At 32.7% G+C, this 18,162-nt stretch overlaps 1 protein-coding gene and 1 long non-coding RNA gene across 2 annotated transcripts; both read right to left on the reverse strand.

The window, feature by feature from the left end:
- Positions 1 to 3,099: 3,099 nt before the first annotated feature.
- LOC133801648 (zingipain-2-like) lies at positions 3,100 to 6,013 on the reverse strand. The gene is made up of 2 exons (XM_062239897.1): positions 5,530 to 6,013; positions 3,100 to 3,766 (listed from the first exon to the last, which is right to left on the reverse strand). Exons 1-2 carry the CDS (start codon positions 6,011 to 6,013, stop codon positions 3,171 to 3,173), a joined length of 1,080 nt encoding a protein of 359 aa, XP_062095881.1. The 3' UTR covers positions 3,100 to 3,170.
- Positions 4,575 to 5,523, reverse strand: LOC133801649 (uncharacterized). The gene is made up of 2 exons (XR_009876905.1): positions 5,265 to 5,523; positions 4,575 to 4,949 (listed from the first exon to the last, which is right to left on the reverse strand). It is a non-coding gene; the product is annotated as an uncharacterized LOC133801649 (long non-coding RNA).
- Positions 6,014 to 18,162: the final 12,149 nt, after the last annotated feature.

The raw sequence follows: 18,162 nt of genomic DNA on the forward strand, positions 1-18,162 counted from the left end.
ATAAAAAATATCAGAATAATTATCTCACAAATTATATAGGGTAAGTAACTATTTAGTATCATGTGTTTTTGTAGAGTATCATTTCGTTATTCTAAATTTAAATTTGATTAATAAAATATTACTAATTAATTAATCAAACTGCTCTCAATTATATAAATTTTAAATTCAAATTCAATTACTTAATTACATAAAATTGATTACAATTTTGATTATATTTATAAAATTTTATTTATTAAACCTGAGTTTAAGGTACCAAACATATATTACTTTAAAATAAAGAATACTACATAAGTATTATTAAAAAAAATGTACAAAAATAATAATTTGTAAAATTGAACAGTCAAATTGAAAATTATCATGAAAGTTTGATGGGATTACTGATAAGAATGAAATTAAAGCCAATTATTTTCGTTTGTTCATATATATATATAGTTACGTAAAATCCATCTATTTTCCCTTTAATAAAAGTTAACTTTTCAATTCATTACGTTACAATATATGTCTTTCTCATCAAACTATCAATTAATTAGCCATGGCCATGCATACACGTAATTTCGTAATCAATAAATAAATAATAAAAAAAAGCAATAAGCTAATTAATCAATAATTTAAGTTCCTATATTATTGGAATAACTACGTCAGCGCACTATCAACGCCTTCCCATAATTAAAATTGACCTTTTTGATCTATTCTCCGTGACTGGTGCTGATTGAAAATGTTGAACTATAGTACTAACATAACGACTTTCATATTTTTCACTTTTTTTAATAAAAAAACGAAGATCTTTATAATTATAGGTGCCATAATTATATACTTATAACACAAAATAATTACAAAAATCACATACAAAATTTTATTTACAAAAGTACATTATTAGATCATAAAAAAATAATATATTTGGATTTGGAACATTCCCGAAATCCCAAATTTCCCATTGTTTTGGGTTTTCAAAAATAACTTTTTAGTTACTTGTAATAGTGATAAGTTACCAGTTGATTCCTTTTTCACAAAAAAATTTTTTTTAGGACATATTATTTCACATACATTTTGGTTACATCCAAATTTTATTTATTGAATTTTTTTATCTTAAAATATTGATTAGTCTTATTTAGGTTATATTATTTAATATATTTTTACATTTCCTTCAAATTTGTTCTAGGAACTACTGAGTTACAATAAAATATAACAGATTATTATATAGCTTATCATCAAAAGTTATTTTTAGTATACTATACAATAACTTTTTTAATGAAAAATTTTAATTTACTTTTTAGTTACTAATGTAATTGACATGTAATAATAGTGTTTTTTTAGTAATCAAACAAAAAAGAATAAACTTAGAAGTTACTTTCAATTATAATAGAAAATACACATTTTGGTTTTTTATTATGAATTTTTGTTTAACCAAATAAAAAGAAACTACATAGTTACTTTTAAAATAAAAAACAGAAATTACCTATTACAATTATTGAAGATACCTTTACATTGTTTTTAGTTTTTATTTTTTTTATAAAAAAAGGAGAAAATAAATTTTTTGGTTAACCAAATATAAAAAAAAATTAAAATGTTACTTTTAATTCTGGTCATCTTCTCCAGCGACGGTGATGAAACTTATGCTCCCCACATATCAAAATAATCACATTGCAGAGTAGGTCACGATGATACCACTCTTGAGCCTAAACAACCAGTAGTGTGGCTGAAATTTTGTTTTTAAGTTTCGGAGAAGAGAGAGAAAAGAGAAATAGATAACTTTGACGAATGAGAAAAAAATAAAAATAAAAATAAAATTTTTTCTTCCAGTATATATTACGATGTAATTATTCCAAAAAAAAAAATTCCATAAATCTGCTATGACTTCGGCACATATTAGCTTTGGGCTAGCCTGCCTATTAAGGGTGTTTTTCAACCTATATATGTTTGGCTAAGTTTTTAGTTTGCCTATAGCTATAAGCTAAGTAAAAATTGTGGCTTATTATTTTTGAACTTATTTGCACCGCAGGTCCTTGAATTATACACATTTTGGTAAATTGGTCATTCAACTTTAATTTTCTTAGCACTTTTAGTCCTCCACTGTTAATTCACTATTTTTTTTGTTAGTTTAGGAATTAATTTGCAATAAAAAAAGTTTGGGGACCAACTTTCCAAAATAGGACATGAATCAAATTTTTTTTTTGTACCGGTACAACACACTCCGGTTTTACACACGTGAATAAGTCATGACCCATTAGTTTTTATATTTAAGCTATTTAAGGTATTCTTTATATTTAGGTTTAGTCCATTTCCATTAGTCTTATTATTTCATTTTTCTTCAAATCCTAACTTGTGATAGTGACTTTTGGTTAGGTGTTCAATTCCTTTGAAACATAAGGTTTTCGGTAAGTTCTTATCTCAATGGGTTAGATCTTCTTTTCAACTTCATTTCTTTAGAAACTTATGGTTTCTTTATGTTTGGTTTTAGGAATTTTAATCCCGCTCTTGTCTCCAATAATCCGGTTTTGGTAAGAAAGATTAGGTAGTTTAGTATTATGACCTAGTTTATGTAGTTTATGATATAATTTATGTTTGTATGACCTAACATTTCAGGTTTAATAAATGGGTAAGCCTGTCTGGACCTAAGGTGTCCAATGATGTATGACGGACTATGTCCGGTAGGCTCGGTTACCAAAACTTTATAAAGGACCTAAGTGATGTCCGGTGTATGACGGACTTATGTCCGGGGCTTAATTGTCACCCCTGTATAAACACTTATCTTTTATTATATCTGACTTGTTATTATAGTTATGATTATGATATATGACCTATAATTACGATTATGACTTATGACCTATGATCCATGACTTATGACTTAAAGTATGATTTATAATTTATAACTTAGATTATGATGTAGAATTATGACTTAAGCTATAATATGACCTAGAGTTTTGTGTTGTATGACTCTTGTGAATTTATATTATGTTTGATTATATGATTAATTCTTGTTTGTATTTTCTTTATTGGGCTTAGAAGCTCACTCCTTATTATGTGGTTATTTCAGGAAATTAAGGATAAAAAAGCCAGTAGCGAGTGGGGGCCTAGGAGCTTCGTAATGTACTCGTGGTGTTGAGCCAAATAGCAACACTTTTTTTTTTTTTTAATTTATTACTTTTTCAATGCAACTTATATAATAGTACTTAGACAATTGGATAGGCAGCTGCAGTTGCAATACCACAAACACCTTCAAAGGATTCAACATCTCTCATTATCCTCACATAGCCATTTTCACCCCAATTTTCTCCCCATGAATTCTTGGCCAACCAATAATTGTTTCCATCTTCTGTGGTCCCATACCCAACAAACGTAACAGCATGACTTACATCATTGCCACTACAGTCGTCACCTGTGAAGATACCAGAAGAATACAATTTCAAACTCTCTGTTGCCTCAATCCCAACCGAGACAGGTTGCATAGCAACAGCCTTTAACAAAGCCTCCTCACTATATAAAGGTACTCTTTCGTAGCCAGTGATCTGTGTAGCAAATTCTACTGCGTTTGTTCCAACTTCACAAGCCAAATCATCCCTATCCTCGTAAGGGTAACTGGTTTCAGTTGTTAAGCCTTGGTTTTTTATTATATACTCAAATGCTTTCTCCAAGAATCCACCATTGCATCCATTATTCTCACTTGAACAATCAACTAGTTGTTGTTCGGATAGTGACACCAAATACCCAGTTGTGATTTGTGTAATCCCTTCCACTGCTGCCACTGAAGAAAAGGCCCAACAACTCCCTACATACATATAATATATTTTAAGTTAAAGGATTGAAATTAATAATGTTATATAATTATAGAAAAATTCTACAATAGGATCATGTCTTTTGTCCCTACCGGTAGGGGTGTTTTTGTTTCTAGTACGTGAAAAAATTATAACTCATTTTTATATATATATATATATATGACGGTATACAATGTAGTTATATAGTAGACATCCTACTAATTTTTAAGAAATTATGAATAATTTACGGTGCTGAAAAAGACTCCAAAATAATTTGTTTTACGCGCGTATAAAACAAGCTTACAACATGTTTTCGTGTTTTCGGTGTATGGATAGAATACAATTCAATTTTTTATATATAATAAAGGTGTACATTGTAGTTATTTAGAATCACCACAATTTTTTGAGAAATTCTAAATAATTTACCATACTGAAAAATAAGAAATAAGTTGTTTTGAAGCTTGTTTTATACGCGCGTGAAATAAGTTATTTTGAAGCATGTTTTCAATATCGTAAATTATTCGGAACTTTTTAAAAACTGATGGAAGGTCCTAAATAATTATAACATGATTGGATTATAATTTTTTCATATGCCAAAAACAGAGATGTCCCTATCGGTGGGGGCAAAAGGCATGCCCCCACTGGAGTCGTCCCCTATAATTATATACGTAAAACTTTGTCAATGCATGCTATCTTTAAATTTGATCAATATTGTTGACGTGTGAAATTGTTAATCAAAGCTGAAAAATTTGTGTCAGAAAATAAGATCAAAAAGTTAAATTTATGAAAAATAAATGACAAACACAAAAAATTTATAGTGGATCAGCTATGATATCTCGAGTCTACCTTCATTGTTTTTCATTGATCAATTACAAAGTGAGAGAATTTGTTCTCTAAAGCATAAAAATAGACTTGGTAATTTGGGAAATGAGATATTATAAATATATTTTCACAGAAAAATTACTACTGACTCATCATGTCACATGTGATACATAATAAAAATCATATCAAAATATTCAAATAGAGCCAAATATAACTAAAAAAAAGCATCCAAATTAATAACAATGTCGGACCACATTAGTTCTAGTGGGGCAATAACTTCCCTCTCTCAAATTTCTCAATTTTTTTAATATATATATAGGACAATTTTTTTATAGGAGCTTCACTTTAAGTCCTATCGGTAGGGCTTTTAGTGTTCTCGACCCGCGAACAGTTTTTGGCGAGATTTTTTTTATGACCGTGTATATTGTAGCTATTTAGAGCATTTGCAAATTTTCAGAAAATTCCAAATAATTTACAATATCGAAAACTAAGTTCAAACATATTGTTGCACGTCTGACTAATTTTTTTTATGCGCGTGGAAAACATCATGTTTGAACCTAGTTTTCGGTACTGTAAACTATTCAAAATTTTCTGAAAATTTGTAGGATGCTATAAACAACTACAATATATACGGTCGTAAAAAAAATCGCGCCAAAAACCGTTCACGGGTCGAGAACACTGAAGAGATACATCGATAGGGCTTAAAGTGAAGCTCTTATGTGAAAATTATCATATATATATACATACACATAATTTATTGTATAATTTAGTCCTTTATTCATATATATAGTTATATTAATTTTCTCCCTTAAACAAATCCTTTCTGCACTTTATCCCTATTAATTATGTTTATATTTTTACTAAAACATCCTCATTTTACATGCATGTATTAGTTTTATATTCGATCTTGTAAAACATTTCAAGTTAATTGTAGTTTATATATATATATTCTTACCACATTTTCGTTGATTCTTTACATCAGTCACGGCACCTTTGTTTCTCCAATCGATGCTACTCGGGACATCATCAACAGTCAAGTTTTCGTACTTAAAAGAGTTGTATTCTCCAGATGAACTCGATGAAGGGACCACAGCCATCTTCAAACCAGTGAAGTAACTAAGGAATTCTTCGTTAGTCAAATCTGCAAATTTGTTGATTCCCACAATGTAAGTTCGATTGGCTTCTTTGTTGAAATTCTCAACGTAGTTCACGTTGTTCTTGAAGATTTCGAAACGAATGTTCTTCTCGATGTCGTCGGCGTAAGTGCGTCCGTACTGAGCCATCCATTGTTCGTGCATGTCGATAAGGCCATTTTCATGCAACGTGCGAGACAATATGGCTTGAGAATTAGCCCAAACTCCCAATATTATGAACACTACAGTTGCAAACCTCATCATATAGTGTATGAAATTGTATATATTTATTAAGTGTTTTAACATTAATGTATGGGTATATATGTATATATATATATATGTGTGTAGAAAATGAGTGGACATAAGGTTTCCAAGCTATGCCTCCACAAGAATATTAATGTTGAAATTTCATGGGGTGTATGTAAAAATTAAGAAGAGTGATCGATCGATTGGACAAGAGAAAAGGAAATGAGAGGTGAAATTTCATACATAGTACACGGTGTTGTGGAGCTAGTTTAACCTATTTCTTTTTGTTTTGTCTTCAATTCAAGTGACAAATTTAAAGTGAAAATGACACAAAGTCTTGTCAATTTTTTTGAGTGGCAAATTCTTGTCACTTGATTGGAACTTTACCTAATTGAATCAAAATTTTATAATGGACAGCCCACCTAAGGCTGAGATTCTTTCGAAACTAATTACCATATATCTCGTTAAGAGAGATATAGTTTTAAGTAGCTCACACATATGGATGTGACAGCTTAGTATAACTAATCACATTTATTACTCACTGTTTTAAAAAACAGTATCACGTCACTGTGTGTAATGTTTGGGTGCACACATATCATTACTCTTATTTTTGCCCTACTCGTAAGGGTGTTATTATATTTTTGACACTTAAAGAAATTATAATATAATTTTTTTATATGATGGTATGCATGATAATTATAACTTGCATTCCAAAATTTCGAATAATTTAAGGGATCGAAATTAAGGGTTCAAATAGTCTATTTTACACGCGTATATAAAAATCAGATACACGTACAATTTACTATTTGAACCCTGATTTAGACATTATAAATTATTCTGAATTTCTAAAAGACTAATAGAATGCTTGCTATAACTACATGTACACCATCATATATTTTCTCCATGTGTAAAAACAAAAAAGCTCCTATCGGTAGGGTCAAAACTAATGTCTCAACTAAAGAATTTTCCTATAGTTTTCTATATTACAATGGACTACAACATTGGTCCTAGTACCTATTAAATAAAATCAAATTAATTCACACCAAGCAATTGTAGAAATGTCGAAAAGAATCGAATCATTTAGTTGAGTAGGGCACGTACGACACATTTTATAATGTGGTAAACCACAACAGGTCAATGAGTAAATGTGTCTAGAGTCCCACAACACGTGAACGAGCACAAACACACCACACAACACAGCTCAACAAGATAAGCATAATATTTAGGCATAGACAAAACAAAATTAATAATATATCATTATACCAATTTTTTTTATTTAAATATTCACTTAAATGTAAAAAATTTGAGGAAGGACTTAGGTAGAAATTTAAATATGTAAATTTTGAAGAGAGACATACATAAACATTGTAAAAAAAATTTCAAAAAAATAAATAATGAGAGAAACCCAAAAAAAAAAAAAATTGAGAGACACATTAATAAAATTTATAGACTTACATATAATTTAAGAAAAAAAATTGAGGGCCAATTCCCCAACCTAGGGACCATGTAGGTCTATCTCTGCTTGCTTCAATGTGTTTTGGTTATATATTTTAAAATATAGAGAATAGCACACATTGAAAGTTATAAGCAGTTTAATATTTTTGTATTTTTAAATCAATTTTACTTAGTTATATATTGTTACATAAGTAAATAGATATTCACGTAAATATTTTTAGTAACATGTTTGTTAGGGGTAGAAAAATAAAAAATCTTAATATTTAAATATTACTTAAATATAATAAATCAGGACTAAAAATATTAAATTGATGATAAAAGTCAAATTTAAGGGTAAAAATGAAACAACTTTATCAATTTATGTAATATTTAATGATAGATAAAAAGTTTAGAGGGTAAAATTAAAATAAGTAGTTAGAGGATAAAAGAAGACTAATTTTGTCATTTAACTTTTAGAGAGAATTTGAAGACAATGTCAAAAGTGAGAAAGCGAATGGAAACTACTTGCAAAAGTAAAGGGATATAATATGCCAATCACCTCGAGAAGAATTTACCCATAAAGAAAAACATTGCCTAAATCAACACAAAGTAAAATAAAATTGCCCAAGTCAACACAAAGTAAAATGAAATTGCCCTTAGAATCATAAGCCAATTTAAAATTTCTAACAATTATTTGCATCATAATCCAATGTAGTTACATTTTTTGAACAAACAGCTTGTGTTCCTTTAGTTATAGAGTCTAGTTAACAAAAAATAAAACAAAGAAATTGAATTAGAATAAAATATATGATTTAGATCTCACTTGTGTTTTGAGATCTAAGTGATAGAGATAAACATTCTCCATTTCTTAGAGGAAGAAGCTCATGCTCCAGCAAGTACATTGTGTTTTTTTCTCCTAATTAGAAGCTCATGCTCATTAGAAAATAGAGAAAAGCTTGATCCCACAATAAGGGGCATTTCCCAAAAAGAGATAGAACCATTAACATCAACAATAAAAACCCATATTTTGCCGCATAATGGGCTATAGTGTTTTGGTTCCTATGATATCTCATGGGTAAATGCTTCTATGGCATTTGAAACAGAACCTTAAGTCCACATTTGAAAACTTTTCCACTTTTCAATGGTAATTTTCTTAAGTTTTTCCCTTATATTCGTACATCTCTCATGTAATGACCCACTAATCTAGACTTTTTGGACCATTAACGAAACTATACATAAACTTACATTTTTACGAAAATACCATAATTTTATTGAGTAACTTGTAAAATAAGAGTTACTTACAAATAAATACTAAGAAGGATATGAGATCCCATTGTCTTTAAAAACAAAACATGATTTAAAAGAAAAGAATTACATAAGAAATGCGGAAAATACATATAAAATCATAAAAGATAAAATGAGACTACATCCTCGAATTGAATAACGCTCGGCCTCTTGACTCCATTCACCATCGATACACATCCTCTAAGCGTCACGAATCTTACCGCCTCTAAAGCTATTTTCCTGCACATAAAACAAAAAGGAATGAGCCTAATGCCCAGCAAGGAAAATCTAACACATAGTCATACACATAAATTTCATAATAAACGTAAAGACATATCATAACACTTAATACATACACTTATTATAATGGCCATTATTACTTGGGGTCCCATAGACTAAACAAGCTTATGCCCATGAGATTAGTGGGGTCCTACTAGCTAAGTAGGCATATTGACACGCTCCGAACCCACCGAGGTTAGGGAGTGCGGCACTTCACCAGTCCGTCGGCAAAGTCAGCCTAAAAGAGTGGGTATGGAAAACCACTTCGAAAGAGTGTAAGCAACTTAATGAAAAGAACTAGGCAACAAGGTACAAAGAATCTGTGCTTTGTATTGATAAGAATGTGTTTACAAATATAGAGAAAAGTAATGGCAGCCCCTAAACATGTGTGGGCATTGCCATATATATAGGCAACTAGAGAACACCCTAGGCCGACAAGTGGCAAGCTCCCCACCATCCATTTCCCTTAAAATATCTATCTAAAGCATGTGGACAAGCCCATAAACTAAAGGGCCGGCCCATTTAAGGGAGATAATCCACCATGCTAAGTTACTTAAGAAGGAGGAGTACATCCATGCTAAGTAATCCCTAAACCGCCCAAGCCCCATGGGCCCTTCGTGGCCGCGTCACTGGTCGTGACATTACTCGGCCCACTCGTCCGTACGAGTCCGTGCGCAGGATGCGCGCCCACTGGTCGAGGGTCACTGGTCGGGACCTGACAATATGCCCATAATCTTTTTGGGGTCTTGTTAGTCAAATATGGCATAAGCCCAAGCCTACAAACATACACATACATAACATATTCATAACATATCATATTTCATAACATAACACATAAGATAACATAAGCAATAAACATATAGATTCTATTCTATTTTCCTTACCAAAGTTACCGGGATATGATGGACTGAGATGAGACTTTTGGAACACTCCTAAAACCATATGAGAAAGAGTGAGTCTTATGAAGAAGAAGAAATGAAAAGGATGGAAAGACTAAACCATTGAAAAACATACTTACCGAAACTTATGTGCTTAAGAACTTGGATTTCCTAACCAAAATAAGAATGAGGTTAGGGGACTGAGTAGAAGGTTATGAAAGAGGAAATAGCATAAAGCAAATGAACTAAAGTTTTGGTTTACCTCAAAGACTTGAAAGACCAATCTATACCACAACCGAAATACTATAGAACCTCACTTCCCAAAGTGTTTGATAAGCTTATGATGTTTAAGCTTATGATTTCCCAAACCAGGTGTTTACACTCTCACACTCACTTAGCACTAGCAGCTTCTGAACTTAGAGCAAAAGGTGAATAATGGCTGGGTACTAGGTCCTATTTATAGAGTTTGGGAATGAAAGTATCTTGATTTTACTTGAATAAAAATAATGGCTTTTTAGGTGAAAATCATTTGAATAATCGTTCAGCAGAGGATGAAGACTCGTTCAAAAGATGCTGGACTTTTGAAGAAGTTTGAATGGCTGAAAGGAAAAGAATTAAAAAATGTTTGAATTTATGCTGGAGGAGGCGATATATCGCCCCCTATAGGCGATATATCGCCTGGACCATTGTTCCCGAGGCGACCGTGCATCGATTCGTGTTTTCCGTATCTACGTGCTGCGATATATCGCCCCCTATAGCTGCGATATATCGGCACACGCTGAATATTTAAACACGAAATTACACATTTTTAGCTAAGTTTGAATGGAGTAAACAGCCTTGACTAAGCCCTCAACGTATTCAAAGCTGCTGACTGACCCTATAACATTCAAACTTTACTCCTTATTAAATTTAATCCTAAAAAATACTTAATCCTTAATCACCATTCATAACATGTGCTTAAAATCCTATTGGTTGATATCTAAACCTTATAGTATAATAAATATAATCCTTAATTATCGGTCATATAACCAAACCTTAGGTTATACTTAATATTCTTAAACTATAGGTTAAACTTAGAAAATCTATAAGTACTACTATGAGTGTCCAAATAATTCCTGGTCTGAACCAAAAATCCACAGTTACAAAGATAATACTAAACATACTATAATACTACTAAACAATTAGCTAAGTAAAGTTCTTGGACTCTACATCTCAGTATTTTGGTCGTATCACCCTCTACACACTTTGAAATTGTACAAAATTTTATACATAGAAGCCTACAACATAAGGCTACAACTTTCGTGCCCATTACCCTTGTAGATTCCGTAGTATTAATTTTCAAAATAATGCTCGAATTCATATTATAGAAATTGAATTTTTCTGAAAGGGGTACCCTTTGGTAAATAGGAGTGTTGACGCGGTTCTTCGCCAACAGATAATTATACGAATAAACAGGATGGATTAGTGCTAAATAGTGAACCGTAATATGAAGATAACTTAATTCTAAACTGGCGAATGGGAAGGTTATCACTCATTTCCTTTTGGGTGGTTCGAAGGTTAAAATCCCTCTAGTCCACCAGTCAATATTATTGATATTTCTCGAGTATACCTTACAGAGTGTTTCTTTACAACAAAAAAGCCAACCCCATGCAACACCCAGGGTCTTGGTGTTTATAGAGAGATGATACTTGGGTGTTGGTAAAGGGGGTCATCCCGTGACTCTCTTACCCATCATGTCATCTCTATGACACTGACGATTAATTCCTAAAACTTGACAGTGAGATGTGGTCTAATCAATAGGTAAGGGGGGATAATGGGCCGCATGGCCCAAGACAGTCGTGGGGTGCCTGAACACGCACGTTTATACTGCGTGTCCGAGAATTCAGGAATGGAATAGACACGTGATGTCTGATATGTGCATGTTTACATTGCATGGTTGACTTCACAAATAGTCGGAGATGTCAGATCTATGCCGCACCTCGAGCTTGATGTAGCGCCAGCTCGTGATATCCATACTACTGACTCGTTGCCTTCGAGTAGACTGCTAACTCTTTGATCAGCTCGGGCTAAAGAGGTGGAGACTCGTAACAGCAGCTCCGGGTGGACGATTTACACGTGGCGGATAGAATTATGCCATTTTTCAGCTCGCTAATAACCCGTGGATATTTAGGGCGTAGAAGGAGATTTCACTAATTTCTCCATAATGTATTACACTCGTGTTCTACTCGTTCGATATATTTCTCCATGACATCTAATGGGTAAATGCTACTATTGGAGTTAAAATAGAGCCTTAAGTCCACATTTGAAAAAATTTCGACTTTCAATGGCAATTTTCGCAAGTTTTTTCCTTATATTCGTACATCTCTTAGTATTTTGGTCGTATGACCCTCTACACACCTCAAAATTACACGGAATGTTATACATAGAAGCCAAAGACATAGGGATAAAACTTTAGTGCCCATTACCCTGGTAGATTCCATAGTATTCACTTTCAAAATGTCACTCGAATTCATATTATAGAAATCAATTTTTTTTTAAAAGGGTACCCCTTTGGTAATTTGGAGATTTCAAAAATTTCTCTGTAATGTATTGCACTCATGTTCTACTCGTTCGATATTTTATCCCATGAAATCTCATAGGTAAATGCTTCTATTGTAGTAGAAACGGAGCCTTAAGTCCACATTTGAAATTTTTTCCACTTTTCGATGGCAATTTCCGCAAGTTTTTCCCATATATTCGTACATCTCTAAGTATTTTGGTCGTATTACCCTCTACACACCTCGAAAATGCACGAAATTATATAAATAGAAGCCTAAGACATAGGGATACAACTTTCGTGCCCATTTTCTTTGTAGATTCCTTAGTATTCACATTCAAAATGTTGCTTGAATTCATATTATAAAAATTGAATTTTTTTGAAAGGGGTAACCCTTTGGTCAATTGGAGATTTCACAAATTTCTCCGTAATGTATTACACTCGTGTTCTACTCGTTCAATATTTTTTCCCACAATATGTAATAGGTAAATGATTCTATTGGAGTTGAAACAAGTCCACATTTAAAAAAATTTCAACTTTTCGATGGCAATTTTCGCAAGTTTTTCCCTTATATTCGTACATTTCTCAGTATTTTGGTCGTATGACCCTCTACACACCTCAAACTTGTACGAAATTTTATACATAGAAGCATAAGACATAGGGCTACAACCTTTGTTCCCATTACCCTTGTAGAATCCTTAGTATTCTCTTTCAAACTATAGGTCGAATTCATATTATGGAAATCGAATTTTTTAGAAAGGGGTACCCCTTTGGTAAATTGGAGATTTCACTAATTTCTCCGTAATGTATTACACTTGTGTTCTACTCGTTCGATATTTTTCCCCATGACATCACATGTGGAAATTCTTCTATTGGAGTTGGAACGGAGCCTTAAGTCCACAGTTGAAATTTTTTCCACTTTTTTATGGCAATTTTCGCAAGTTTTTCCTTTATATTTGTACATCTCTCAATATTTTGATGGTATGATCCCTACACACCTCGAAATTGCATGAAGTTTTATACATAAAAGCCTAAGACATAGGGCTACAACTTTTGTGCCCATTACCCTTGGAGATTCCTTATTATTCACTATAAAAATGTCACTCGAATTCATATTATAAAATTTGAATTTTTCTGAAAGGGGTACCCCTTTGGTAAATTGAAGATTACACAATTTTCTCTTTAATTTATTACACTCGTGTTCTACTCGTTCGATATTTTTCCCCATGAAATCTCATGGGTAAATGCTTCAATTGTAGTTGAAACGGAGCCTAAAGTCCACATTTGAAAATTTTTCCACTTTTCGATGGAAATTTTTGCAAGTATTTCCTTTATATTCGTACATCTCTCAGTATTTTGGTCGTATGAACCTCTACACACCTCGAAATTGCACGAAATTTTATACATAGAAGCCTAAGACATAGAGCAACAAATTTTGTGCCCATTAACCTTGCAGATTCTTTAGTATTCACTTTCAAAATATTGCTTGAATTCATCTTGTAGAAATCAATTTTTTTTTAAAGGGGTACCCCTTTGGTAAATTGGAGATTTCATAAATTTCTCCGTAATGTATCACATTCGTTTGATATTTTTCCCCATGAAATGTCATGGGTAAATGCATCTATTGGAGTTGAAACGGAGCCTTAAGTCCACATTGGAAATTTTTTCCACTTTTCGATGGTAATTTTCGCAAGTTTTTGCCTTATATTTGTAAATCTCTCAGTATTTTGACTGTATCTTCCTCTACACACCCCTAATATGTACGAAATATTATACATAGAAGCCTAAGACATAGGGCTACAAATTTTGTGCCCATGACCCACGCATATTCCTCAGTATTCACTTTCAAAACATTGCTCAAATTCATATTATAGACATCAAACTTTTCTGAAAGGGGTACCCCTTTGGTGAATTGGAGATTTCACTAATTTCTCCATAATGTTTTACACTCGTGTTACACTCTTTCGATATTTTTCCCAAAGAGATCTCATGGGTAAATTCATCTATTGGAGTTGAAACGGAGCCTTAAGTCCACATTAGAAAAAAAATTTCTCCTTTTCGATGGCAATTTTCGCAAATTTTTGCCTTATATTCGTACATCACTAAGTATTTTGACCGTATCACCCTCTACACACCTCAAATTTGCTCGAAATTTTATACATAAAAGCCTAAGTCATAGAGCTACAACTTTTGTGCCCATGACCCTCGCAGATTCCTTAGTATTCACTTTCAAAACATTGCTCGAATTCATATTATAGAAATCGAACTTTTCTAAAAGGGGTACCACTTTGGTGAATTGTAGATTTCACTAATTTTTCCATAATGTATTACACTCGTGTTCAACTCTTTCGATATTTTCACCAAACACATCTCATGGGTAAATGCATCGATTGGAGTTCAAAAGGAGCCTTAAGTCCACATTTGAAAAAATCTTCCCCTTTTAGATGACAATTTTCGCAAGTTTTTGCCTTATATTTGTACATCTCTCAATATTTTGACCGTATCATCCTCTACACACCTCAAATTTGCACGAAATTTTATACATAGAAGCCTAAGACATGGATATAACTTTTGTGCCCATGACCCTCGCATATTCCTTATTATTCATTTTCAAAACATTGTTCGAATTCATATTATAGAAATCGAACTTTTCTGAAAGGGGTACCCCTTTGGTGAATTGGAGATTGCCATAATTTCTCCATAATGTATTACACTCGTGTTCAACTCGTTCGAAATTTTTTCCCAACACATCTCATTGGAAAATGCATCGATTGGAGTTCAAAAGGAGCCTTAAGTCCACATATGAAAAAAATTTCCCCTTATCGATGGCAATTTTCGCAAGTTTTTGCCTTATATTCGTACATCTCTCAGTATTTGAATGGTATAATCTTCTACACACCTCCAATTTGCACGAAATTTTATACATAGAAGCCTAACACATAGGGCTAAAAATTTTGTGCCCATGACCTACACAAATTCATTAGTATTCTATTTCAAAACAATGCTGGAATTCAAATTAAAGAAATCAAACTTTTCTGAAAGGGGTACCCCTTTGGTGAATTGGAGATTTCACAAATTTCTTGGTAATGTATCACACTCATGTTCAACTCTTTCGATATTTTTCCCCAAGATATCTCATGGGTAAATGCATCTATTGGAGTTGAAACGGAGCCTTAAGTCCACATTTGAAAAAAAAATTCCCCTTTTCGATGGCAATTTTCGCAAGTTTTTGCCTTATATTCGTACATCAAACAGTATTTTAACCGTATCACCCTCTACAGACCTCAAATTTGCTCGAAATTTTAAACATAGAAGCCTAAGACATAGAGCTAACACTTTTGTGCCCATGACCCTCATAGATTACTTAGTATTCACTTTCAAAACATTGTTCGAATTCATATTATAGATATCGAACTTTTCTGAAAGGGGTACCCCTTTGGTGAATTAGAGATTTCACTAATTTCTCCATAATGTATTACACTCGTGTTCAACTCGTGCGATATTTTTCCCCAACACATCTCATGGGAAATTGCATCGATTGGAGTTCAAAAGGAGCCTTAAGTAGACATTTGAAAAAAAATTCCCTTTTTCGATTGCAATTTTCGCAAGTTTTTGCATTATATTCGTACATATCTCAGTATTTTGACCGTATTATCCTCTACACACCTCTAATTTTCACGAAATTTTATATAAAGAAGAATAAGACATAGGGCTACAACTTTTGTGCCCATGACCCTCGCAGTTTCCGTAGTATTCACTTTCAAAATATTGCTCGACTTCATATTATAGAAATCAATGTTTTCTGAAAGGGGTACCCGTTTGGTGAATTGGAGATTTCAGTAATTTCTTCATAATGTATTACACTCATGTTCAACTCTTTCGATATTTTTCACCAAGAGATCTCATGGGTAAATGAATCTATTGGAGTTGAAACGGAGCCTTAAGTCCACATTTCAAAAAAAAATTCCCCTTTTCGATGGCAATTTTCGCAAGTTTTTGCCTTATATTCGTACATCTATCAGTATTTTGATCATATCACCTTATAAACACCTCAAATTTGCACGAAATTTTATACACAGAAGCCTAAGTCATAGAGCTACAACTTTTGTGCCCATGAGCCTCGCAGATTCATTATTATTCACTTTCAAAACATTGCTCGAGGTCATATTATAGAAATCGAACTTTTCTCAAATAGGTACCCCTTTGGTGAATTAGAGATTTCACTAATTTTTCTGTAATGTATTACACTCGTGTTCAACTCGTTCGATATTTTTCCCAAACACATCTCATGGGTAAATGCATCTATTGGAGTTGAAACGGAGCTTGAAGTCCACATTTGAAAAAAAAAATTCCCCTTTTCGATGGTAATTTTCGCAAGTTTTTGCCATATATTCGTACATAAATCAGTATTTTTACCGTATCATCCTCTACACACCTTGAATTTGTACGAAATTTTAAACATAGAAGAATAAGACATAGTGCTACGACTTTTGTGCCCATGACCCTCGCACTTTCCTTAGTATTCACTTTTAAAATATTGCTCGAATTCATATTATAGAAATCGATGTTTTCTGAAAGGGGTACCCCTTTGGTGAATTGGAGATTTCACTAATTTTTCCATAATGTATTACACTCGTGTTCAACTCATTCGATATTTTTCCCAAACACATCTCATGGGTAAATGCATCTATTGGAGTTTTAACAGAGCCTTAAGTCCACATTTGAAAAAAAAATTCCCCTTTTCGATGGCAATTTTCTCAAATTTTTTGCTTATATTCCTACATCTCTAAGTATTTTCACCGTATCACCCTCTACACACCTGAAATTTGCACGAAATTTTATACACTGAAGCCTAAGTCATAGAGCTACAACTTTTGTGCCCATGAGCCTCGCAGATTCCTTAGTATTCACTTTCAAAATATTACTCGAATTCATATTATAGAAATCGAACTTTTCTGAAAGAGGTACGCCTTTGTTGAATTGGAGATTTCACTAATTTTTCCGTAATGTATTACACTCGTGTTCAACTCGTTCGATATTTTTCCCAAACACATCTCATGGGTAAATACATCTATTGGAGTTGAAACGGAGCGTAAGTCCACATTTGAAAAAAAATTCCCCTTTTCGATGGCAGTTTTTGCAAGTTTTTGCCTTATATTCGTACATCAATCAGTATTTTGACCGTATCATCCTCTACACACCTTGAATTTGTATGAAATTTTAAACATAGAAGCCTAAGACATATAGCTACAACTTTTGTGCCCATGACCCTCGAAGATTACTTAGCATTCACTTTCAAAACATTTCTCCAATACATATTATAGATATCGAACTTTTCTGAAAGGGGTACCCCTTTGGTGAATTGGAGATTTCACTAACTTCTCCATAATGTATTACACTCGTGTTCAAATCATTTGATATTTTTACCCAATACATCTCATAGGTAAATGCATCTATTGGAGTTGTAACGGAGCCTTAAGTCCACATTTGAAAAATAAATTCCCCTTTTCGATGGCAATTTCTCAAATTTTTGCCTTATATTCCTATATCTCTCAGTATTTTCACCATATCACCCTCTACACACCTAAAATTTGCACGAAATTTTATACACTGAAGCCTAAGTCATAGAGCTACAACTTTTGTGCCCATGAGCCTCGCAGATTCCTTAGTATTCACTTTCAAAATATTGCTCGAATTCATATTATAGAAATCGAACTTTTCTGAAAAGGGTATGCCTTTGTTGAATTGGAGATTTCACTAATTTTTCCGTAATGTATTACACTCGTGTTCAACTCGTT

This window comes from Humulus lupulus, chromosome 9, assembly GCF_963169125.1.
Source record: "Humulus lupulus chromosome 9, drHumLupu1.1, whole genome shotgun sequence".
Lineage (NCBI taxonomy): Eukaryota > Viridiplantae > Streptophyta > Magnoliopsida > Rosales > Cannabaceae > Humulus > Humulus lupulus.